Here is a 27,833-nt window from a genome sequence, read left to right on the forward strand (position 1 = left end):
TAATTTTAATTTCCTCATTATATGCCAAAAAACTCGCCAAGATTAAACTCTTTCGAGTCTAGTAAAGACAATCACATTTGTTAAATAAGAAGTATTCAACTTAAACTTAAGACCTAAGAAACCCCCCCCCCCCCCCCCCCCCCCCCCCCCCCCCCCCCCAAAAAAAAAAAAAACTTAGATCTAAAAACCCAATAAAAAAACAAAACAAAATAGTAACTTAGACCTCAATGTCAAATTCACGAGTATTCATCACAAGTTCACAACTCAGTATCCAACAAGTTCAATAACGTTACTGTTATTTAGGGCAGCTAATAAGACACTCCATCTTTCACGGAAGAAGTAGGTTTGATCTCTATCAAAGACAAAAAAAATGTATGTAACTTACAGCTATAATAATAATAATAAAAAAATTCAATACCGACAAAAAGATTTTAATTTCCTCATTATATGCCAAAAAAGCTCGCCAAGATTGAAGTCTAAGTCTAGTAAAGATAATTGTACTTGTACGTTTGCGCTTTTCTTGTACATGGAGGTGACGTGTATGGTGTACCCCACTAATGCTCTGTTTCTTAAACAGAGTGCAAATTATAAGCAGTAGTGTGAGACATAGCCAGAGAACAGAGAGCTCGCGTAACCTAGCTCTCTCTCAACAACTCTCCGTTGTAGTTGGTGCCTACTGCCTTGTTTGTGGGCCCCACTATATCATAAGCGGTTCTTGAGGCACTACTATCACTTTATGTACTTAGCCAACATTCATATTTTTTATAGGGTTTATATGCAAAAACAGAGGCATGAATAGGGATGGCAAAAAAGCCCGTTCGGCCCGGCGGCCCGGTCATACCTGCCTGGCCCGCCCATTACCTGGTCAGCCCGGCACTGTAATGGGCCAGGTAAGGCCAGGCTTCGAAACAGGCCAGGCCAGGCTTGGGATTTTATCAAAGCCCAAAGGCTGCCTGACGGGCCTTTCTTTTATAATATGTCTTCCAAAATTTTTAGTGCAGCCCAATTCGTTACCCTTACCCAAAATTTTTAGCGTAGCCTTACTGAGTCTCCTAATTCCTAAACCTAGTCGCTCTTTCTCTCTTTCCGAAAATCAAAAGCCATCTCCTAAACCTAGCCGCTCTTCCTCGGTTCCTCCACGGCGACCACCAGGTCCACCACAGTCGATCAAAAACTACCGATCTGCGCGGCTGCGCCTTTCTCCGACAAGCTTCACCATCGATCAAAAACCACCGATCTGCCCCGCCATTAGTCTCCGCCACGGTTCTTCCTCCACGGCTCCCAAATTTTCCCTAAGAAGACTGTTACAGTTCTACAAGAAATTAGGTATTTTCTCTATTCCCAACTCTGCCCCCTCGCTCCTAATCACCATTGGCATTCTAATAGGGTTTCGCTTTTTCTTTTTCTAAAGGGATTCAATATTTTGAAGTACTATCTGAGCTATCCAAAGATTACAATATACAGAGGTTTATCAACATTTATCTGGAGTCGTTGATTGCAATCAGGTTGCTTTTCTAGCTTTGTTACTTTTATATTATTTATTATTTTTAGCTTTATTTGCTATATTTTCTGGCCCATAAAACTATACTGCAATAAAAGAAAAATAAACTCGCTAAAAGTAAGAACAGGGAAAATAAATTAGTAAAATGTAAATGTAAATGTTGTGTTCATAGTTATTTTTAATTATTTAAAATGTAAATGTTGTGACTTGTTAAATTTGTTCATATACTAAATATTGTAGTGTGAATATTAATTTGATATCTGAAATATTAGATGGTTAATAAGGGTGAATTTTTACTTTGATTAGAGGAGATTAATGTTTGCTGAATTAATTTGTCACTGCCTTACTGTCTCAAACAACTAATTTTCAAATTGCACAATTCTATGATATCAAATGTCATCTTTATATGTAGTAGTGAGAGCTTAGGTAAACATATATAGTTAGTTTAATAATATTTGTTGTATAGTTTTCTTATTTGTTAAGTTTTACATAGTAGTAATCTGTTATAAGTTATTTTTTTACTATTGTTTTATTCTGAGATGTTAAGACAATATAGGATCATGTTATTTTAGATAGTAAGACAGTGACTAATTTGAATGAAATTGCTTATCTGAATTTTTTTTTTATTAATGTTCAGCAGCAACTGATCAAATACTTCTATTTTGATAGGAAAAATGGAAACCCCACAAGATATTGTAATGGAAACTTTGCAAGAACCCACTAATCAAGAGGAAGCACAAGAGAAGAAACAGATTCTGGCGATTTGCTTTGTATGAATTTTAGTGTTAAATTGTATTTGTTTGTATGGATTTTAGTGTTAACTCGTATTCTGCACTGTTTGTATTTGTTTTGTATTTGCTAACTCGTATTCTCTATTTTATCACTGTTTGTATGGATTTTAGTGTTAAATTATAATTTGTTGTGTATGTGTTTTAGTGTTAACTCGTATTCTGCACTTGTATGGATTTGCTGTGTATGCTGTGTAAATTGCTTTGTATGCTGTGTAAATTGGGATCAGGCAGGCCGGGCCGGGACGGGTAAGGCGGCCCATTGGCGCAGACAGGCAGGCGCAGGCAGGCACAGGAATGATGGGAAAGCCCATGGGCGGGCCGGGCCTCAATTTTCAGGCCCGTCAAATCAGGCCAGGCAGGCGGGCCGTTAATTTTTAACAGGCAGGTCAGGCCTGAGATTGACAAAAATCCTGTGGGTTCGGCCCATTGCCATCCCTAGACATGAAACAGAGCGCAAATTCACAGATGTGTTTTGTGAGCACACATGCGAGTACACCCATTTTTTTCATCCACCTTGTCCACCATAAATGATCTCTATTTTTTTCCGCCTCATGAAAATCTCCATTCAAATTTTTTATGGCACTCATCATCATTACTTTGGATTTGTACTAATATATATTTACATGTCTGATAGAGAGGAGGGTTGAAATACAGAAATACCTCTATTTTTTGTGCCTTCATCATGCTTTCATTTTTTAAAACTTTAATAATTCAAAATTTTAAACTTAAAAGTTAAAATAAAACTGTTAGATATGATCTACATCATTTTATTTATGCATGTGCAAAAAATTATGACATTTCAATTTTATTTTGATTGTCATCAAGAGCTTATAAAAAATGCACTAATGTGGATGATTTCTAGACGTTGATTTTTGAACTTATTGATTCACATAAAAACAAAATTGAAATGTGATAATTTTTTATGAGCACATAGAGAAAATAATATAGATCACATCTAACAGTTTTATTTTGACTTTTAAGCTTTAAATTTTGAGTTATTAAAGTTTAAAAAAATAGAGGCATAGTGGAGACACAAAAAATGGAGGCATTTGAACCCTCTCTACATTTTATTGTTTTCAAGAGATAATTGTTGGTATGATTATTGAAATATTTTAAGTTGTTTTTCACTAAAACATTTAAATCTGTTATATCTCCATTTTAGATTAAAATACTTTCTTATTTTTTATTTATGTTTAATAAATCTGAAATTTTAAATTTAAGATGTTAATTTTATTAATAGTTGAAATACATGTTTGCCCTATTTTTAACTGGACCCGTTCATTTAGGGGCGGAACCAAGGGGGTGCAAGCGGGGGCTAGGCACCCCCTCATCAAACTACGAATAGCACTGCTTGAGCTCATCTATACACAGTCAAACTATGAATAGCACTCCATTTATACACAGTTGTTTACAGATGCATACCGATTAGCACCCCCGAAACACCCCCAAAAAATTTTGGCCCCCCCAAAATTCAAATCCTGGTTCCGCCTCTGCGTTCATTTGAGTTGCAACAATCTGTTCCTTTTCGTTATATTTATACCTAGCATCATTCATGCAACCTTAGTCCCTCCCTCTATGTTATTATTTTTAGTATTAATTAACCTGGCATCTAAAAATTAATTATGGGTTGACATTGTCAAATACTTGCACAATGTTGATTAAATTGAGGTTGAGAACGGATTAACAATATATGTAATCCATAAGCGCTTTCTTTTGTTTCTCATTGTAAATACTGTTAAGAACTAATTAGGATTAGGGACTAATAATAGCCTCAGATTATACCATTACGGTATTTTATTCATCATAGGCTAGTATGAGCATTAAAGGGAGCAACTAAAGTCAATAAAGTTACTCAACCTTTATACCTCATTCTTTCCAAAAAGTTACCGTTATGTTCCAACAGCTCTTTGTACATCACAGCTATAAAAGCTCACTGTAAAAATCAACGACATACAGTTGTTCATTTCTCAATTCATTGTCTCATTTATTTCCATCACTGTTCCGCAAAACCAACATGGTATCAGAGCACTGATCCATCAGTAAAACAATCAAGAGCCTCAAAGAGGCCACCAAAGAGATGTGCAGAAAATACTGACACAGTCACCCAAAAACAAACTCCAAAGACTGTTTCAATTCAGCACCCATATCAGAAAAACTGAGTTTCATCAATATGTCTCAACAATTTGATAATTCCAAACTCACATCCATAACCCTCAACGGCAGCAAAAACTACATCCCATGGTCCAGATCAGTAACCATAGGTATCAGTGGCAGAGGCAAACTGGGCTTTGTCACTGGTACTAAGAAAAAACCAGTGGCAGCTAAACCACTGGAGCCAACTGCCGAAGAAACAGAAAAAATTGAGGAATGGCAACAGACAGACCACATGGTCATGTCTTGGATAATCAACACAATGGAGTCCCAAATTGCCCAACCATTCATGTATGCCGACTCATCAAAAGAGGTATGGGAGAAAGCAAAAAAACGATTCGGGCAACAACGTAATTTTGCTCACATATTCAATCTCAAGCAAGAATTAGCACAAATCAAGCAAACAACCCAGACAAATTCACAACTTGTAACCGAAATCACCACAAAATGGGAGGAACTCAAAATATACCTCCCACCAACAGATGATCCCGATGAAATACAAAAAAGAGCCGATCAAGATCTGATATTTACTTATCTGGGGTGCCTTGATTCGAGTTATGAAGCAATCCGGTCACAAATTCTTCTCACAACCGAAATGCCATCATTTGATGAAGTGGTGGCAACAATTGATCGAGAGGAATCTAGACGACTCCTAATGAACCTGCAAGAACCCCAAGCTTCTGAAAACAAAGCCTTCAAAGCACAAACTCAACCCACTCAAAACCCTAGAACGGAGATGAGAGGAGATCCAGCCCTCAGGTGCGATCACTGCAAGAAAGAAGGACATCGGCGGGAGGGATGCTGGTTCCTCTACCCTCATCTCCGACCTAATCGCAGGGGGAACAGGGGTTTCAACAAAGGGGGAGAGAAGAGACAGTGGGAAGGTCGCGATGAGAAGAAGGAGAAGAGGGGATTTGTGGCATCGGCGACTCAATTTGAGTCGGGCTCAAGTCAGGGGAACGGGTCGAACCAAACCGACTCAACCACATCTACTTCGGATCCTATGAGGCAGTTGCTTGAGTCTCTATCTGTGCTGCTAAGGAATAATAGCAAAAATTCTGGTATGGCAACACACTTAATTCATAGTTTAAATTCAACAAATTGGATCTTAGACTCGGGTGCAACTGACCACATGACCGGTAATAAGACCTTGTTAAAAAATTTTAAGGAATGCACAAATGACAAGTATGTTACCGTAGCAAATGGTGATAAAATGCAAATCAAAGGGATAGGTACAATTAACATTTTTTCCAAAGAATTACCAAATGTGTTATATCTAGAAAATTGTTCATCGAACTTGTTATCCATTAGTAAAATCACAACCGAATTGGAATGTGAAGCTATTTTTACATCTAAGAGTGTGATTTTTTAGGAATGGATAACAAAGAGAGTGATTGGTAAAGGAGTTTTAGAGAATGGACTTTATATGTTGAGTCAAGAAAAAATTAGTCTAAGTGCCAAGAGACAAGATGATCTAAGCACTCTTTGGCATAGACGAATTGGGCATCCTTCCGACAAAATCTTAAAATGTATTTTTAATTTTTCAAAGATAGATTGTAGTAATTGTGAGGTGTGTAAATTAGGAAAACATACTAGACTACCATTTTATTCTTCAAGTTGTAAGAGTGAAAAACATTTTGAATTAATTCACTCGGATGTATGGGGACCGGCACCCATAGAATCATTTAATGGTAACAAATATTTTGTTCTCTTTATTGATGATTTTACTCGCACAACTTGGTTGTACTTAATGAAAAATAAAAGTGAAGTTTTTTCACATTTTCAAGAATTTTACAATTTCGTAGAAAATCAATTTAATGCAAAAATTAAAGTATTTAGAACCGACAATGGAACGGAATTTGTAAATCAAAATTTTTCAAATTTCTTTAAACAAAAAGGAATTTTGCATCAAACTACTTGTGTATATACACCCGAACAAAATGGAGTGTCGGAAAGGAAAAATCGTCATCTTCTAGAGATGACACGAGTTTTATTATTTCAAAATAATGTTCCTAAGAAATTTTGGTCGGATGCCGTTCTTACCTCAACATATCTAATAAATAGATTACCAAGTGCTATACTAGAGTATAAAAGTCCATTAGAACTCCTTTATCAAAGAAAAATCAAGATAAACCATTTGAGAGTATTTGGTTGTACTTGTTTTGTACACAAACAAAGACAAGATAAATTGGATTATACGTCAATTAAAATAATTTTTTTGGGATACTCATCACAAAAAAAGGGTTATAAATGCTATGATCCAATTAATCACAAGTTTTATATCTCTAGAGATGTGACCTTTTTTGAAAATGAACCATATTACAAAAATGTTGAAAAAGAAATCAACATTCAAGAACCACAAAAATTATCCATAATTCCACAAATCGAATTCTTGGAGAAAGATAGACCCCAAATTGAAAATGAAAGGGAGATAGAAGAAACCTCACAAAATGAGACCAATGAGGAAACTATGGAGGGAACTAATGAAGAGGAAACTCCACTACGAAGATCAACGAGGCCCATACAACCGTCAACAAGGTTAAGAGACTTTGTAACATACAAGGTACAATATCCTATTGAGAATTTTATTTCTTATGATGGAATTTCAATTCCACATAAATTATTTCTTACCTCTATTTCTAAAGAACCTGAACCAAATAATTACCTTGAAGCCGTAAAAAATCCTATTTGGATTAAGGCCATGAAAGAAGAATTGGAGGCACTTGAAAAAAATGAAACATGGGTAATTGTACAACTACCAAATAATAAAAAACCCGTAGGGTGTAGATGGATATATAAAATTAAGTATAATAGTGACGGTACCATAGAACGGTACAAGGCACGCTTGGTTGCCAAAGGGTACACCCAAAGTTATGGTATAGACTATTATGAGACATTTGCACCGGTGGCCAAAATGAATACCGTAAGGATTTTATTTTCTATTGCGGTAAACCAAAATTGGAAACTATACCAAATGGACGTAAAAAATGCCTTTCTTCAAGGAACACTTGAAGAAGAAGTGTATATGAATTTACCACCCGGCCATGAGAAAGAAAATGAACATAGATTAGTTTGCAAATTGAAGAAGTCAATCTATGGATTAAAGCAATCTCCAAGGGCATGGTATGGCAAACTAAGCTCTTATTTAATTTCTTGTAATTTTAAAATTAGTGATGCCGATCACTCATTATTTGTAAAAAATTTAGGAACCAACACCACTATTGTATTAGTATATGTAGATGATCTTATAATTACCGGAAATAATCAACCGGAAATAATCAAGAAGAAATTCAAAGGATAAAATCTCAATTGAGGGAACAATTTGACATTAAAGATCTAGGTTATTTAAAATACTTTTTAGGTATAGAAATAGCTTACTCAAAAGAGGGGTTATTTATTTCTCAAAGAAAATATATTTTAGATTTATTGAAAGAAACCGGTAAGATAGGGTGCAAACTGGCCTCCACACCAATAGACGGTAGGTACAAGTTAAATATTGAGGATGGAGAACCTTTAGAAGATGTTAATCAATTTCAAAGACTTGTGGGAAAATTAATATACCTAACCGTAACTCGTTCGGACATTTCTTTTTCGGTAAGCCAAATTAGAAAATTTATGCACTCACCAAGAACACCTCATTTAGAAGCAATTACTAGAATTTTAAAATATCTAAAGGGGACCCCGGGAAAAGGAATTTACATGAGAAACAATAATTCTAACAATGTGTGTGGCTATTCCGATGCAGATTGGGCCGGTAGCTTCGATCGAAGATCGACAACCGGATTTTGCACATTTGTAGGCGGAAACTTAGTCACATGGAAAAGCAAGAAACAAAACGTCGTGGCACGATCAAGCGCCGAAGCAGAATATCTTGCCATGGCGTCCACCGCAAGTGAGTTGACATGGATCAAGCAACTGCTTTCGGATTTGGGAATTAAAATTAATACGCCAATGCAAATGTTTTGCGATAATCAATCGGCTCGCCACATAGCATCAAATCCAGTATTTCATGAGAGAACTAAACATATCGAAGTTGATTGCCATTTCATTAGAGAAAAAATTCAAGCGAAAGAAATTGAAACTCCATTCGTTAGAAGTGAGAATCAATTAGCGGATGTCTTTACTAAAGGGTTAGATCCGAAATTATTTGAAGAAAATATAGGCAAGTTAGGCTTGATTGATATCTATACGCCTAACTTGAGGGGGAGTGTTAAGAACTAATTAGGATTAGGGACTAATAATAGCCTCAGATTATACCATTACGGTATTTTATTCATCATAGGCTAGTATGAGCATTAAAGGGAGCAACTAAAGTCAATAAAGTTACTCAACCTTTATACCTCATTCTTTTCAAAAAGTTACCGTTATGTTCCAACAGCTCTTTGTACATCACAGCTATAAAAGCTCACTGTAAAAATCAACGACATACAGTTGTTCATTTCTCAATTCATTGTCTCATTTATTTCCATCACTGTTCCGCAAAACCAACAAATACAAAGGAGAAGACAATGTTAATCAATACAAAAATTATTATCAGAGAGATAGAGATAGAATAGAGATTGCATGACTCGCACTAGGGATAATAACATTGTAATGAACAAAATGTAGCAAATCAAATGGACGTGTTCATTTTTTCTTTTTGGCAAAACATATATATATATATATATATATAGAGGGGTTCAAATGCCTCCATCTCTCTCCATCATTTTCAAAGTTCAAACAATCGATCCGAACCGCTCAACCTAACCTCCATACTAAAATATGTTTGGAGACCCAATTTTATATTTTTAGGAATTTTTTTACTATTTTTGTAGATAGGTACAAAAATACTGTTTTTAGATGGTTCAGATTTACTGATTTTGTACCTATCTAAAAAAATAGTAAAAAAATTCCTAAAAATATAAAATTTGGTCTCCAAACATATCTTAGTATGGAGGTTAGGTTGAGCGGTTTGGATCGACTGTTTGAACTTTGAAAATGATGGAAAGAGATGGAGGCATGATGGAGGCACAAAAACATGGAGGCATTTGAACCCTCTCATATATATATATATCAACGATTAAATATAACTAAACAGTTAATAAAACTTTAAATTTTGAGATATAATGAACATAACAAAGAATAAGAAAGCATTTTGATTTAAAATGAAAAATAAAAATTTGAGTGTTTTAATATTAAAATAGACAATGTAAAATATTTCATTGTTTATACTAACAATTCATTCTATTTCTCTCCTTTTGGTCTCTCATCATTTTTAAAATTAATATTAAAGCAAGTTTTGGTCTCTCATCTTTTCTCTCGGTCTCTCTATTTCTCTATAAACTCAATGTAAGAAGATAATACTTAATTTTGAACGATATTTTATTGATATTTCTGTGAACTCATGAGATATTTATGCAATTAAAATCAATGAGTGATCATTTGGTTGGTTGCAAGAAGGAAATTGGTGGTTGATTTAGTTCATTTCAGAAATCTTGCTGTCATATAGAGTATAGACTAAAAGATCAGTTGTTACTTGAGTAAGTTTATTTATAATTTGGAAATTTTCACTTGCTAATTTCGTATATTTATTTTGTTTAAATCCATTCAATTAATCTACTTGGTAGCGTACTTTTGAGTCAAGACATAGACAGTGTTGGATATCATGTTTATCTTTTAGATGCCTTATTTAATTTGATAACACATATGTTGGTAAAATTTTTTTTGCAATTGTATGATTTGAACTTATGCAATAGATGCGAGGAGATATTTGTCTGTTTAGTGTTGGACCATCTATAGCAGTCATATCAGTTCTACTAAGCTATTTAGTAATTCCTTTTGAGTATCGTATTGTTTTAGCTGATCTCGATATAGGTGTTTTTTTATGGATTGCCATTTCAAGTATTGCTCCTATTGATCTTCTTATGTCAGGATATGGATCGAATAATAAATACTCATTTTCAGGTGGTCTACGAGCTGCTGCTCAATCTATTAGTTATGAAATATCATTAACTCTATGTGTATTATCAATATCTTTACGTGTGATTCGTTGGAATATGAACTTTTACCTCTTTTTCTTTTAGAAATCAAAGAACAAAAAGAGGTTCAATGTATTAAATAGATATTCTTATTTTTTTATTCATCATTCAGGTTGATGAGTTAAACCAGATAGTTATATGAGTGAAACAAAACAACTTATTCATTTGAAGTAAGAAGAAAAAATCTCATTCCAAGTTTTAGGTTTACTTATAATTTATTTATTTTATATATATTTATGTAAAAAAATTAAATAAATAATTGAATTTTTTCTCTTATGAATTAGAGAAAAAAGAAGATATTTCAGTTGCTACAAATATATGATTTATTCATATTTAAATCATTATAGTGACTTTTTCTTGGGATCTTGATAATACGAAGCAATAGGTTGGTTTTTTTTTTTATTAAAAAAAAGTTTTTAGTAAGGATTAGTTGACTTTTCCAGTTCTTATTTTTTAAATTTTAAAGAAAAAACTAACGAATCACACACTAAGCATTGCAATTATATTAAAAGAGTCAATCAAATTTTTATTTAACCCTAACTAATTTGAAAAGAAAAAAAACAAAGTCATTTTTTTTTCTACTTTATTAATTCTAGTTTCTAAATATCCAAATTTTTAAGCCTGAAACTCCATAGCTTGAATTGTATGAGAATAATAATCCATTTTGGTACAAATTATTTATAGGGTAGTTTACCATTTATTTTACTTTCTTTAAAACCCCTTCTCTTCCCCGATTGAGATATCCTCTGCCGAAGAGATATTGTATTGAGTAAACCATCATTCATTCAGAGCACGAAGTCAAATTTCAATATGATTTTTTTTTTCCGAAAATAGCTAATTCGTTAAGTTAATAGGACAAGAAAAATCCATTAATATGAGAGAAAATCCATTAATAAAATCAATTCAAAAAAAGGATTTTCACAAGTTCTACAAAGAACTTTATTATTAACCTTTTTTTCATATGTTATATTTTCTTATTTTTCACTCAATAACATATGAAAAAAACTCGCATAAGAAATTGTAGAAATGATCTTCACGGTGTCGTCAAAAATTTGTTAACATATGTTGTATTTTTTTTATATCACTAAAAAAAAATCCAATATTGATTTTCAAAATTCTTATTTCAATATTGGATTTTTGAATCTTGATAGCTTCTTATGAATTCAAAAAATTAAGTTACCATGTTTTCTATTAAAATTAGGAGACATGCTGTTCTTAGCAGTAATGAACATATCTAGGTTCGAGTCCAAATAGAATTTTGAAATTTTTGCAACTTCTCATGATTCAATTAGAATTTAAAATAAACCACTATGGTGGACCAAGGTAGATATGATTGGTATAAACTACTAATATATTGCGTTCACACATTGCTGAGCTTGCAAGATAATTTTTTCAGTGTCTAACGATTGACCACTGCTTAAAAAAAGTAAAGCAGTAGTACGCTAGACTAGAGTAGGATGCTCCTCTGAGCAGTGGATGGATCAGTAAATAGAAAACTACTGTACTACTATTTTTTTCTATCTTTGTGAGATCGTTCATTTTGTAACAAAAGTTTTTTTCGAGTATACCGAATTAGTATAACTACCCTTGCTATGGCATAGCAACGTAGCTTCGATCGATAGCAAAATGCTACATAATCCCCTTTTTCCTTATCTCTTATCTATCAATAACTTTATTTTATTCAATAGATGGAATAGATCAATAAAGGATACTTCAAATTCTTATAAGCTTTCCTTTATTAGCTTCGAAATGGAAAGTAATCATCTTCGAAAAATAGAATTTGAAAGCTTAACTAACTAAAGTGATTTTAGCCAATTATGATAAGAATTACGAAAAGATCGGTCTTAATGAAAGAATAAGAAAAAGATGGATCCTTCTTTCTTTATTTTTTCATATAGATTTCTGTTTTTAAATTCTTTCGTAGATGAATTATGCTTATTTTCTAGGATTTACATATAAAAAACATATCACTGCCAAGAGGGACGTGTCAAGAATACATATAAGGTCACGACGAGACAAGCCGTTTATCATTACGATAGGTGTCAAGTGGAAGTCTGATGACTTCCACCATGTCAAGGTGACACTCTACCACTGAGTTATATCCCTTCCCTGCCTAAAATACTAACTAATAGGGTCGAGAAATTCAAGGCCACTACTCCTAAACAACTTGGAGTCGGATCTTCTTTTTGTACTTTTTATTATGGATAGCTCAGGAATGGGACCATTGTCAACCACTCCTATCGGAAATGGGATTGACCAAGCCATGCACATGCTCTCATCAAATCTGTACTTGAGTCGGCTCAATCCTTTTTTTAGGAAAAGATTAGGCCGAGTTGAATTGCAATCAATTTAGTAAAACTTATTGAATTATGGTAGAACTTACTGAATAATGTGCATTTTTTTTTTATCTTTCTATTTCACCTTATCTAGTTTATCTACCGGATTGAATTCAAATTTGATTGCTTTCCATACTTCACAAGCAGCGGCTAGTTCAGGACTCCATTTAGCTACTACTCGAATAATCTCATTACTTTCATGAGCAAGATCACGTCATTCATTACGAGCTTGTACACACACTTCTAAAGCCACCCTGTTAGCTACTGCACTGTGTGCATTTCCCCAAGGGTGTCCTAAGGTTCCTCCACTAAATTGAAGTATGGAATCATCTCCAAAGATTTCGGTCAAAGCAGGCATATGCCAAACATGGATACCCCCTGAAGCCACAGGTATAACACTAGGCATAGAGACCCAATCTTGAGTGAAAAAGATACCACGACTACGATCTTTTTTTAGATTTATTGAAAATCGCTGTTTTTTTATGATCCAGATTTGCTGAAAACAACAATTTTTAATAAATCTAAAAAAATAGTAAAAAAATTCCAAAAAATGTAAAATTTGGTCTCCAACACATATTAATATGGAGAACAAGATGAATGGTTCGGATCGACCGTTAGGATTTTGAAAAGTTGAATATTGAGCCGTTGCACGGAGGCCCTCTATGGTACGCGTAGCATGCTAGCATATTCCTTTATATATAATATAATATATGTATATATAATATAATACATGTATATATATGTATATATATTTATATGTGTATAGAGGAGGGTTCAAATGCACCCAAATTTTTGTGCACCCAAATGCACCCTATCTTTCAAATCTTTTTTCTCCGTTTTCAAAGTCTGAATAGTCAATCTGAACCGTTAGATACGATCTATATATTAAGATGTGCTTGGAGACCAAATTTTATATTTTTTGAAATTTTTTTACTATTTATTAAACCACTTTGAAAATCGCTGATCTAATGGTCCAGAAAATGTAAAATCAGCGATTTTCAAAGTGGCTTAATAAATAGTAAAAAAATTCCAAAAAATGTAAAATTTGGTCTCCAAGCACATCTTAATATATAGATCGCATCTAATGGTTCGGATTGACTATTTGGACTTTGAAAACGGAGAAAAAGGATTTGAAAGATAGGGTGCATTTGAACCCTCCTCATGTGTATATGTATATCATTGAGGCAATCTAACTATATTTTCTTATGTATGAATAAAATATTATTTTTAGAATCAAGGCCAAGTCCTTAATTAGTGTTATCGTTAAACTTGTGATATCCAACTGACAAATCAAATCAAGGTTATAAAGAGTTACGACATCACTTCATAAATATATCAAATGTCTTATTTTTTGGCATACACTATAAACAAGAAAACTTTTTTTTCACAAAATTATTTAAATAAAAAAATATTAAGATCTCCAACAAAAAAAAAAAGAGGACCGCCCCGGGCAAGGGCGGTCTGGTAGTGGTGTGGCCTGCCTCTGTTTGGGGCGGTCTGGTGGGATTTTTGGGCCGCCTCTGTTTGGGGCATTAAAAAAAAAAATAGCATGTAGGTGCATTTTTAAAATTAAGTTTTTTTTGGAGGGTATTAATAAAAATGGCCGTTAGAAGAGATTGTTTTTTTTTTTTTTTTTTTTTTGCTTCATAGAAAACTATTAGTTAGGATTGATTGCATATTTGTATTTTAATTTTATATTAGTAATTGTGATTGTATACGTATGACATGATAAGTTTTGATGGATTATTTGAAAAAATAAAAAAATCATTATATATGTACTATCGTTATTCATCCATTATTGTTTCGTTACCTGCTAATCTTAATGGATATGGATAGGATAAAGCATATTTTTAAGAGGTATGGATAGAGTATGAGTAAGATCAATTCTGAATGGGTATGATTTTGAAAATGATTCCAACTTACCCGTATCGTATCCATTGACACCCAACTCTCAAAGTGTGCACACTTTGACTATTTCAAAATATACAAAAAACTATAAAATGAACATTTGTTGTTTTAAATTTTCACATTTATTAAACTACTTATAAAATGTACATTTGACATTTGTAAATGCGTATTTTTACAATTATAAATTACAGATTTTTGTAGAATGCACGGTTGACTGTTGTATAATGCACATGAATAGTACGGAATAAAAGTTGGCACAAAATAATTGGATGATGTTTAGGGAATAAAAAATTTACAAAATAAATTTAATATTTCTTTTCGAAATATATATATGTACAACATTTTTATTTTAATATCTGTACTTCTTTTGTTGTGCGCAATTTTTGTTTTAGTTCTATCATTTATATGTGACATGTGTTTAATTGGAGCTCATGATATGCCTGTCCCTGTTTTTTTTTTTTTTTTTTTTTTGAAAAAAACGGCATTACAACTGATTTTCATCTTCACAGAAATCGAAATATATATAATTTAGTTTGTCATTTTTATTGGAGTTCCTTGTGTTTTATTGAAGAACCTTTTCTTATGGAAAAAACTTCACTTGAACAAAAGTAGGATATTTCACCAAAATACGACATCTAGAAGATTAATTAACTTTAATATTTCTTGAAATAAAAGTCTAGACAACATAATTTGTTTGAATATGAAACTCCAAATGGATCCGTACAATTTGTGGTTAGATTGCTGTTATCATATTAAAAAAAGCACATAAAGATACTTTTTATATTGTCGACGTTTAGCTATCATATCTCCGTTTTTGTTTAAAAGCTGCCATACTTTATTAAATAGTTGATCAGTTTAAGTGTCATTAGCATTGCTTTAATGATGTACAAAAGTCTTTAATCTAGTAAAGAGGTTAATTTTGCGGGAAACATATAATGGATCTGAAATGCATTTAAAGATATATAGGGATATCCCCTCTTTTGTTTTTTATTTTAATTTGATAAGTTATTGAAGGATTTATTTCTAGAGTCCTCATAATTTTGCTAATTAATGTTTCATTTATAGGGGAACACAAACCCAAAAAAAGATGGCAATTTTAGAATGAACAATTACAGAGTAATTATTATATTTGCACACATTTTTAATAGGTGTTATATATTTTGGGTAAATTTATTTGTTATACATTTATATTAATTATTATTTCAAAATTGCCCAAATATTTACTTTTATTAGTTACAGAATAAACGGCGATTTTTATTAATATCCCTAAAACAAATCAAAATTTTAAAAATGCCCCTGCTCCCAATTTTTTTTTTAAAAATGCCCTGACCGCCTGGGCCCAGGACGGCCCAAAATACCCTGTGAGGCGCCACCCCCTGGGGCGCCCCATAAGGCAAGTGAGGCGCCATCCCTAAGGGCGCCCCATGGTTTTTTTGTTTTTTTTATATAGATCTTATAATTTTGATTTGAAGAATTTTGTGAAGAAAAACGGATTAAAATTCATAATAAATCCAGGAATTTAAAATTGAAATACATTACTAAATAATACAGTACCGTCGAGTCCATAGAAAAAGGTAACATAAAATTCATACAGCAACAACCAGTTCAAATATCAATTATACAAACCGTTACAGTTAAAACATAAAATACTACAACAACATACAATTGGGGTCTAAGCCTTACGAGACGAGGAGCTTGCTCCCTTTTTTTCCTCAGCCCGACGGACGCACGCAGGACACTCCCACGTAGTGAGACGAGCGTCGTTCAGCAGATCTGCATGCGGGTCCATGCAATTGGGATGAACAGCTTTGCCACATTTATAACAGAAGAACATATCCACCATATCTCCGTTCAGCTCACATAAGCAGCACTGTCCCCATCCAGGTGGAGGGACCTTGTCCACCCAGCCTTCCATCAGCATTTTTCTAATTGACGGATCAAGAGTGCTCAGAAATGCTTCTTTATTTTTGGGTGAAAACAATCTTTCCAAATTCCTCATCGCGTAGGCTTCAGCCGTCCAAAAATTATTAATGAGTGCTCTTTTTGCTTCGCGTTCAGTTTCAGTTCTTCCTCTATTTTTTCCAACTTTGGGTGCCATTATAACTAGGGTTTCAAGTGACAGCAATTGATTAGGAAGGCTAATTATGTGCGTAATTAAATACTAACTGTACAGTAATCAACGGCTAATTAGAAAATAATTAGAAAATATATAAAAAATAATTGAAATAAATATTTTAAAAATAATTAAAAGAAATATTTAAAAAATAATTACCAAAAATATTTAAAGAATAATTTAAAAAATATTTAAATTACCTGTAGCTGTAGTCGCCCAGAAAATCGCCCGAAATTGCCTTGAGCGCTTTCTCCCTTCTTTCTGCCTTTGAGGTGGAAGGTAGACTGATGTTGGAGTGATAAGAGAGAGAAAAAAAACGAATAAATAGGCATCCCTAGTGGACCGCCCGTGGCCCAGGCGGTCAGGACCCTAGCAAACCGCCCCTGTCACAGGCGGTCTGCTGGGAGTGTGGGTCGCAAATAGTGAAGAAATTGTAATTACTTGAATATAATTTCTTAGTTTGATTGTAATTACTTGAAGTATACTGTTAAGCTTTTAATTATATTGTTGAACTTTAATTGTATTGTTGAACTTTAATTGTATTGTTGAACTTTAATTGTATTGTTGAACTGTGTTATAATAATGAAATGCAAAGTGCAAACAACATAATACCAACATGAACATAAAATAAAAAAACGTAATGTCAACATAATACAGCAGTCCCATAGTCAAAATACTACAGTCAGAAATATATCACAATAAACAAAAACTCTACAATCATCATCTTCGTCTCCTTCCGGATAGAGACAACCTAGGAGCCGCTACGCCCTTGCCATGCCTGTGCGGCTGCACGCGCCTCTGCGGACTCACATCTCGTAATGCATCCTCTCCCAAATCCTCCTCATCGTCCCCCATATCCTCATCCTCGTCCCCCGTATACATGTGCTGCGTACCTGTCCTGGCTGCCCATGGATCAAATCCAGCAGCTGACTCTGCATTGGCGGGCTGTGTACGCAGCTCCCATGGATCTTGCTCCCAGCTTGCAGAATACGTGGAAGGAGGCGGTGCGCCAAATAATGCAGAGACAAAGCCATCTGCAGTCTGAGATGAACTCCCACCAGCCTCAAAGTCATGCTCCATCTCCACTCCATATCGTGGTCTGTGGGAGCCATACGCCTCTGCATCTGTATCTGCCGGGTCCAGCTCATTTATGCTAAATATGGGATCGGCATTCCAACGAGGTGCTCCATCCTAGATTAAAATAATGTTAGTTTTGCTACATACAAAGAACTCTGCAACAAATAATGGTATAATTGGCGACTGACCGTGCCAAGCTCTACTGCAACTCCGTATTTATTTTTATAAGCATCCCATCCTTGGGTATTCAGCACCCAGTCGTGGAACGCCCAACCTGAGTCATCAGCTCCAGTCGGATCCTCAAAACCCCTACCAGTCGTATCATCATACGACGACGGGCCCTCTCCAGTCGGATCCACCGAGGACGTGTCAGCTCCACTCGGATCCACAGGATCTACACCCTCTGCAGGCTCAGCTCGTACTCCCCACCGTCTAACTCTAGGCATACTACATTTGCCAAAAAATATTAATCAAAACATACAATTTATATAAATTTTTTTTAATAAGAATTGAATGTATATAATCCCAAAATAATTGCATGTATATGATTTAAAAAAAATAATTTTGTTGAAAATAAATAAACTTTACAAAAAAAAATGCATATACAACTCTGGGTTTACTTTTTGGGTGTATATGCAATTTTTTTACAAAATTAATTTTGCATGTATATGCATTTTTTTTGTAAAAAAAAAAAATTTACAAAAAACAAAATTAATTTTTAAACAAAAAAAATGCATATACATGCACATGCAATTTATTTACATGCAATTATTTTGGGTTTACTTTTTTTAGATTTATTGAAAATCACTGTTTTTGCATGGTCCACAATTTTGATATACATGCAATTCTTTGAAATTTTAAACCGCACAAAATTTTTGCAGACCTAAATTTTAAAAATAAAAAAATGAGATATACATGCAATTTACTTACAATAAAAAATATATATATGTCATTTTTAAACAAAATTACTTTTACTTCAAATTATTTTGTATTGATATATACATATTTTTCATGAACTATCACAAAAATAATTTTCAAAAAATAAATATGCATATTTTTAAATCATAAACCCAAAAAATAAATTCTTAAACCGTTCAACCATTTGAACCATAAATTTCAACCCTAAATTGACAAACATAAACCCTAAATTTAACTATAAACCCTAAATTTTACCCTAAATTTTACCATAAATTCACAATTGACAACTATAAACCCTAAATTGAACCATATGACATTCAAGCAATTTTACCATAAATCATAATCCTCAATTCGAGTAATTGAACCAATTCAAGCAATTGAAGCATCTAATTTAAGCAATCAAGCAATTCAACCATCTAATTCAAGAATCCAATCGAACTAATTCGACCAATTCAATCAATTCAACTAATTACTCACATTTAACCCTAAACATTGAATCAAACCAAACCGAATCACATTACATCATTTAATCACATTTAACCGAAACCCTAAACCCTAATCGAATCAAAAAGAAGAAAACTCACTTGTTCGATCGAGAGAGAAGCGAATCGAGGCGCGAGGCAGTGACGAGCGTGGTGCGAGGCAGAGAGGGGTCGACTCGGCAGGGCTTCTTTCTTCTTCTTTTTTCTCTTTTTTTTTCTGTTTTTTTCGGCAGAGAGGAGGGGGAGAAGAGGCAGAGAGGAGGGGGAGGGGCTCACGGGTTTAGGGTTTATTAGATGGGCAGTGGGGCGCCAGATGGGGGGGCGCCTCACTTGTGGTATGGAGCGCCAGATGGGGGGGCGCCTCACGGGCTTTTTTGGGCCGCCCGAATTCCAGGCGGTCAGGGCAGATTTGATAAAAATTTGGAGACAGGGGCATTTTTAAAATTTTGATTTGTTTTAGGGATATTAATAAAAATCGCCGCAGAATAAAGAACTTCGAAACATAAAGATGCTATCTTACTAAAACTCATAAAACTTTTGTGAATATATATGCTACGGCCACAAAAGAAATTACATCCAAATTTGTGCAACGAATAAGTGTTTCAGACAGAAATAAGAATTAATTTTAGTCTAGCAACAAAAGGCACGGCCATTTTTATTAATACTCAAAAAATAAAACTTAATTTTAAAAATAACCATCAGTTCTGTTTTTTTTCAAAAATAACCCAACCGCCAGGCCCACTGGCAGCCCAATAAATAAGCAAACCACCTGGCCCACGAACGGTCTACTAGGGAGGAAACCCCCTCCCCCCCCCCCCCCCCCCCTCACAGGCGGTTTGGTACCTAGTAAAACCCACCCGAATGATATCTATATATCAATACAAATTATTTTGAAGTATATCAATATTTGTTTAAAAATTGCATAATTTTTTTTTGCAAGTAAATTACATGCATATCAATATATTTTTTTTTTTGCAAATAAATTGCATGTATATCAATATATATATATATATATATAGTACGGCTAACGCGCTTCCTCTAGCATATGGGCCGAAATGCTTCCGGTGGAAATTTGAAATTTCAAAATCCAAAAAGTCGATCTGAACCGTTCATCTTCTTCTCCATATTAATATCTGCTTGGAGACCAAATTTTACATTTTTCTGAATTTTTTTACTATTTATTAAGCCACTTTGAAAATCGCTGATCCAATGGTTTTACTGTTTTGTTAAGCCACCGTTGGATCAGCGATTTTCAATGTGGCTTAATAAATAGTAAAAAATTTCAGAAAAATGTAAAATTTGGTCTCCAAGCAGATATTAATATGGAGAAGGAGATGAACGGTTCAGATCGACTTTTTGAATTTTGAAATTTCAAATTTTCACCGGAAGCATTTCGGCCCATATGCTAGAGGAAGCGCGTTAGCCATACTCTATATATATATATATATATATATATTTTGCAAGTAAATTGCATGTATATCAATATTTTTGAAAAAAAATATGCATACTTTTTTTTTCAAGTAAACTGCATGTATATCAATATTTTTCAAGTAAATTGCATGTATATCAAACCGCCCCCCCCCCCCCCCCCCCCCCCCCCACGGGCGGTCTCCTAGGGGTTCATACCGTGCCTATTTAACATGATTTTTTCTTTCTCTCCTCACTCCAAACTCATTCTACCACCCCACCTCAAAGGTAGAGAGAAGGGAGAAAGAGCTAAAGGCGATTTTTTTGGCGATTTCCGGCGATTTTCAGGGCGACTACAGCTACAGGTAATTTAAATATTTTTAATTTTTTTTAATAATTTAAATATTTTTTAATTATTTTCTAAATAGCCGTTGATTTCTGTTCAATTAGTCTAATCCATTCCTTATTTAGAATCAATATAAGTCTAATCCATTATTGTCATTTGAAACCCTAATTACAATGGAACCCAAAGTTGAAAAAAATAGAGGAAGAACTCAAACCGAACGTGAAGAAAAAAGAACACTTATTAATAATTTTTGGACGGCTGAAGCCTACGCGATGAGGAATTTGGAAAAAATGTTTTCACCCAAAAATAATGAAGAATTTATGAGCACTCTTGATCTATCAATTAGAAAAATGCTGATGGAAGGCTGGGTAGACAGGGTCCCTCCCCCCTGAATGGGGACAGTGCTACTTATGTGACGTAAAGGGAGATATGGTGGATATGTTATTTTCTTATAAATGTGGCAAAGCTGTTGACCCCAATTGCATGGACCCGTATGCAGATCCGGTGAATAACACTCGTCTCACTAAGTGGGAGTGTCCTGCGTGTTTCCATCAGACTGAGGAAAAGAAGGGAGCAAGTTCCTCAGCTCGTAAGGCTTAGTTTAAATTGTATGCTGTTGTAGTGTTTTATGTTTGAATTGTAACGGTTTGTATAATTGCTATGTTTGAACTAGTTGTTGCTGTATGAATTTTATGTTGTTTTTATTGGGATTTCGGCGGTGCTGTAACCAAAACCCGTTTAGGCTTAAGATGCGGAATGACCGTAGAACAAAAATTTCTACAGCCAACTTAAGCTCAGGATTAAACGGGGTATGTCAGGAAACTTTCCAAGGCGGTCCACCTTTAGTATTCCTTTGGCATCAAAACCCAATTTAATCCTTTTACAGATCTACTCCATGATTGATTTCTAAAACTTTAATCTACTTACCAATTAAATAGATTAATATAACATATTTATACCTTGTTTCCAAATCACAGTTGGAATGCAGACCGAGCAAGTAGAGCCTCACCAGGGAAGGAATCGACTCGGAGTATCACACGTGTGATACCTCTATCGGTTATCCACCAAGACTAACCAGAGAGCGGTTTATTTCTTTTGCCAGAAATACTATAAACCGCGGAATTCTGCAAAAACACTATTAACGGGGAAAAAGACGAAAACCCGTAAACACGAATTTTCGGTTACTCAGTTTCATCAAATGAGCAAAACTGACATACCGTGAAATTCGGTAAAACACTATTCATCGATCCCGTAAATATTCTCCACAACAACCCGCAAGATTATACGTCAACTATGTATAACTTTCTTTTCTCAACCGAAACAATATTTGGGAGAGAAACCGAGAAAGAGAGAAAATACCGATTCGATTCTACACGAAACGATACAAGTGAATTAGCGATTTTTCTCTCTACCCCTCCACCCCTATTTATAGGGTTTAGGGTCGGTTGCCAAAAGACCAAAATGCCCTCCAAGTTCGGCCTATTTACAAGATATGCCATCGAATGGATAAGGATGATGACATGTGGATAAGATCGATGACGTGTCATCTGGATAGGATCGATGACACGTCATGCGGATAAGCACGAATCTGAAAAGACCCGAATGCCTTCGGCCCGAACACAAATAATGTTCATATAATTATTCTGAACAATTATATATATTTTTCTGCGGTTGTTTGTTTCGGTATTGATGACGTGTCATCTGGATAGGATCGATGACATGTCATGCGGATAAGGACGAATCTGAAAAGACCCGAATGCCCTCAGTCCGAATACAAATAATATTCGTATAATTATTCTGAACAATTATATATATTTTTCTTGCGGTTGTTGTTTCGGTAATTTATACAACGTGTCTTGCACATTTATAAATTAACCGGTTAACTTTTATACAACGTGTCACACACGTTTATAAATTAACCAATGTTTTTGCTTGTTATTTTTACATAAAATTTATAATTTAATTATAACACGTATAATTAATTATAACCATCTTACTATTGATCATAACCAATTTATAATCAATCACAATAAGATTCTCCGATTAACTCCTATATGGTGTGACCCAATAGGATCTGTGTTATGTTGGTAAATAGAGTTAAAACTGTTTTAACTTCTATAATCATGAGCGGCATCTGGCAACACATCATGACCATCCAATTACACAGATGATGCTGTACAGTACAATATCACGATCCAGTAAACAATTTACTTGTGTCAATTCTTTTGTCACATAGCTATCAGATTAGTTTCAAGGTAGGTGTGTGTCATCCTTGTAAACTTAATCTTTTCTTGATCTTGAGCAGATTATCAAATATGATTACTCTTGTAATCATACCGCGCGCTGATAATCTTACTCTATCAAGGGGCCCAGTGATGCTATAGCTCGTATAGAGATACGAGGGACAATAGTACTTTTGGTAAACCATCACTACCTCAGCTAAGCCATGTATACCGAAGAGCTACCGTTATAACTGCATTTTACCGACAGCGTTTGATAACAATCACACATATACATTTCTTAGTAGGAAAGATGAATACCTCATACTTTAGAACTTAACACTGAATGAAAGCATTAATGACACGAACACAATTCCGTATAATGTTTCATTCGGGGTCTGTCAGATATCATGTTCCTGGGACATATATCTATGTGATTAAAATGACAACTCCTTGTCTATGGTCTGTAGAACTTGACCATCATTTAATTCACATACTAACCTTACAGCGGTAATTAGTGTTCCTGCTAATTACCTTGGTCAGTGACCTTTTAAGAGTATATATCATCTATATTATGGAGTTTCACAATTTCAGTCATGAACTCGAAATGATCCATAAATGCAATAATACTCAAGGCAACAAAATGATATTAATCATCCAATTCATGAACAAAGCTTTATGATAAATTATCGTATTATTGACTTCTAGATTATTACACTAACAGTTTTATTTTATGGACTCAACGGTATTGTATTATTTTGTACTGTATCTGGATTTTATGAATTTTATATTGTAGTATTTATGTTGTACATGAGCTGCATTATTTTTGAATATGCTAGAAATAAGTATAGTTCTAAAATAGTCTAACATAGTTCAACAATACAATAAAAAACGATATTAAAGTTTATAACTTAGTTCAAACCAAATAAATCAGTTCACATAAGCAAAACAACATAATTTTTATAACTAATAAGTTGTTTTTGTTCGAATAGAAATGATGAAATGTAAAGTGCAAACAACATAATGCCAACATGAATAAAAAATAAAAAAAACATAATGCCAACATGATGCCAACATAATCACAAACATATAATACAACAATCCCAAAGTCGAAATACTACAGTCAGAGTCAGAACTATATCACAATAAAAAAAACTCTGCAATCATCCTCGTCGTTTCCTTCCGGATAGAGACAACCTAGGTGCCGCTACGCCTTTGCCCTCCCGGTGCGGCTGCACACGCCTCTGTATCTGCCCCTGCGGACTCACATCTCCTAATTCCTCCTCTCCACTCTCCTCTTCCATATCCTCATATCCTCCACCCAGATTCTCTGCATACATGTGCTGCGTATCTGTACCGGCTGCCCATGGATCAAAGAAATCGGCTGACTGTGCATCGGCCGGGCCTGTACGCTGCTCCCATGTATCTTGCTCCCATGTTGGAGGATACGTAGAATGAGGCGGTGCGCCAAATAATGCAGAGAAAAAGCCATATGCAGTCTGAGATGTACTCCCACCAGCCTCAAAGTCGTGCTCCATCTCCACTCCATATCGCCGTCTGTGGGAGCCAGTCACCTCTGCATCTGTATCGAACGGGGGAAGATCATTCACGCTAAAATTGGGATTGGCATTCCAACGAGGTGCTCTATCCTAAATTAAAACAATGTTAGATTTGCTACATACAATGAACTCTGCAATAAATAATATAAAGCGGTAACTGACCGGCCCAAGCTCTACCGGAACTCCATATTTATTTCTATAAGTGTCCCATCCTTTAGTTCCCAACACCCAGTGGTGGAACGCCCAACCAGAGTCATTATCTGCATAATTGAAAGTTAACTGAGTTAGAACAAACAATTCGAGAAAAATAAAACCATTGTGTGTGTCCTACTTTTAATATTAACTTCTAATTACCTGCAGGAGGTGGCGGCATTGTTAGTGTAATAATCTAGAAGTCAATAATATGATAATTGATTATATATAAAGCTTTGTTCATGAATTGGATGATTGCTATCATTTTGTTGCCTTGAGTATTATTGCATTTATGGATCATTTCGAGTTCATGACTGAAATTGTGAAACTCCATAATATAGATGATATATACTCTTAAAAGGTCACAGACCAAGGTAATTAGCAGGAACACTAATTACCGCTGTAAGGTTAGTATGTGGATTAAATGATGGTCAAGTTTTATAGACCATAGACAAGGAGTTGTCATTTTAATCACATAGATATATGTTCCAGGAACATGATATCTGACAGACCCCGAATGAAACATTATACAGAATTGTGTTCGTGTTATTAATGCTTTCATTCAGTGTTAAGTTCTAAAGTATGAGGTATTCATCTTTCCTACTAAGAAATGTATATGTGTGATTGTTATCAAACGCTGTCGGTAAAATGCAGTTATAATGGTAGCTCTTCGGTATACATGGCTTAGCTGAGGTAGTGATGGTTTACCAAAAGTACTATTGTCCCTCGTATCTCTATACGAGCTATAGCATCACTGGGCCCCTTGATAGAGTAAGATTATCAGCGCGCAGTATGATTACAAGAGTAATCGTATTTGATAATCTGCTCAAGATCAAGAAAAGATTAAGTTTACAAGGATGACACACACCTACCTTGAAACTAATCTGATAGCTATGTGACAAAAGAACTGACACAAGTAAATTGTTTACTGGATCGTGATATTGTACTGTACAGCATCATCTGTGTAATTGGATGGTCATGATGTGTTGTCAGATGCCGCTCATGATTATAGAAGTTAAAACAGTTTTAACTCTATTTACCAACATAACACAGATCCTATTGGGTCACACCATATACGAGTTAATCAGAGAATCTTATTGTGATTGATTATAAATTGGTTATGATCAATAGTAAGATGGTTATAATTAATTATACGTGTTATAATTAAATTATAAATGTTATGTAAAAATAACAAGCAAAAACATTGGTTATTTTATAAACGTGTGTGACACGTTGTATAAAAGTTAACCGGTTAATTTATAAATGTGCACGACACGTTGTATAAATTACCGAAACAACAACCGCAAGAAAAATATATATAATTGTTCAGAATAATTATACGAATATTATTTGTATTCGGGCCGAGGGCATTCGGGTCTTTTCATATTCGTCTTATCCGCATGACATGTCATCGATCCTATCCAGATGACACGTCATCGATACCGAAACAAACAACCGCAGAAAAATATATATAATTGTTCAGAATAATTATACAAACATTATTTGTGTTCGCGCCGAGGGCATTCGGGTCTTTTCAAATTCGTGCTTGTCCGCATGACATGTCATCGATCTTATCCAGATGACACGTCATCGATCTTATCCACATGACATGTCATCCTTATCCATTCAATGGCATATCTTGTAAATAGACATAAGTTGAGGGGTATTTTGGTCTTTTGCGAACCTCCTCAAAAGCCTATAAATAGAGGGGTGCATGTAGAGAGAAAAATTGCTAATTCACTCATACCGTTTCGTGTCGAAACGGATCGGTATTTTCTTTCTTTCTCGGTTTCTCTCCCAAATAGTGTTTCGGTTGAGAAAAGAAAGTTATACGTACTTGACGTATAATCTTGCGGGTTGTTGTGGAGTATATTTATGGGATCGATGAATAGTGTTTTACCGAATTTAGCGGTATGTCAGTTTTGCATATTGATGAAACTGAGCAATCGAAAATTCGTGTTTACGGGTTTTCGTCTTTTCCCTGTGAATAGTGTTTTTGCAGAATTCCGCGGTTTATGGTATTTCTGGCAGAAGAAATAAACCGCTCTCCGGTTAGTCCTGGTGGATAACCGATAGAGGTATCACACGTGTGATACTCCGAGTCGATTCCTTCCCTGGTGAGGCTCTACTCGCTCGGTCTGCATTCCAACTGTGATTTGGAAACAAGGTATAAATATGTTATATTAATCTATTTAATTGGTAAGTAGATTAAAGTTTTAGAAATCAATCATGGAGTAGATCTGTAAAAGGATTAAATTGGGTTTTGATGCCAAAGGAATACTGAAGGTGGACCGCCTTGGAAAGTTTCCTGACATACCCCGTATAATCCTGAGCTTAAGTTGGCTGTAGAAATTTTTGTTCTACGGTCATTCCGCAACTTAAGCCTAAACGGGTTTTCGGTTAGCACCGCGTAAACCCCAACACCCGCTACAGTCGGATCCACCGAGGATCCGCCCGCTCCAGTCGGATTGACAGCATCTGGACCAGCTGCAGGCGCAGCTCGTGCTCCCCACCGTCTAGATCTGGGCATACTACATTTAAAATATATATATATTTAAAGAAATCAAAACAAATTTTCTTTAAATATTTCTTTATAAAATATATATATTTAAAAAAATTTCTTTAAATATTTCTTGAAAGTAATCAAAACAAATTTTTATATTAATTCTATTTAAAGAAAATGATCAAAACAAATTTGCTATCCCCACAGTAGCGCGTGAGCACTTAACTAGTTTTATAAAATTATTACAATAATTTTTTAATATATTTACAATATAACATATTAATTATATAACAACTAATATAACTAACACATG

At 34.5% G+C, this 27,833-nt stretch overlaps 1 protein-coding gene across 1 annotated transcript; it reads left to right on the forward strand.

The window, feature by feature from the left end:
* Window positions 1-4,462: 4,462 nt before the first annotated feature.
* On the forward strand, window positions 4,463-5,337 carry LOC144567689 (uncharacterized). The gene is made up of 2 exons (XM_078317855.1): window positions 4,463-5,202; window positions 5,304-5,337. Exons 1-2 carry the CDS (start codon window positions 4,463-4,465, stop codon window positions 5,335-5,337), a joined length of 774 nt encoding a protein of 257 aa, XP_078173981.1.
* The last annotated feature ends 22,496 nt before the right edge of the window (window positions 5,338-27,833 follow it).

This window comes from Carex rostrata, chromosome 16 (genome assembly GCF_964058835.1).
Source record: "Carex rostrata chromosome 16, lpCarRost1.2, whole genome shotgun sequence".
In the NCBI taxonomy this organism is placed as follows: domain Eukaryota; kingdom Viridiplantae; phylum Streptophyta; class Magnoliopsida; order Poales; family Cyperaceae; genus Carex; species Carex rostrata.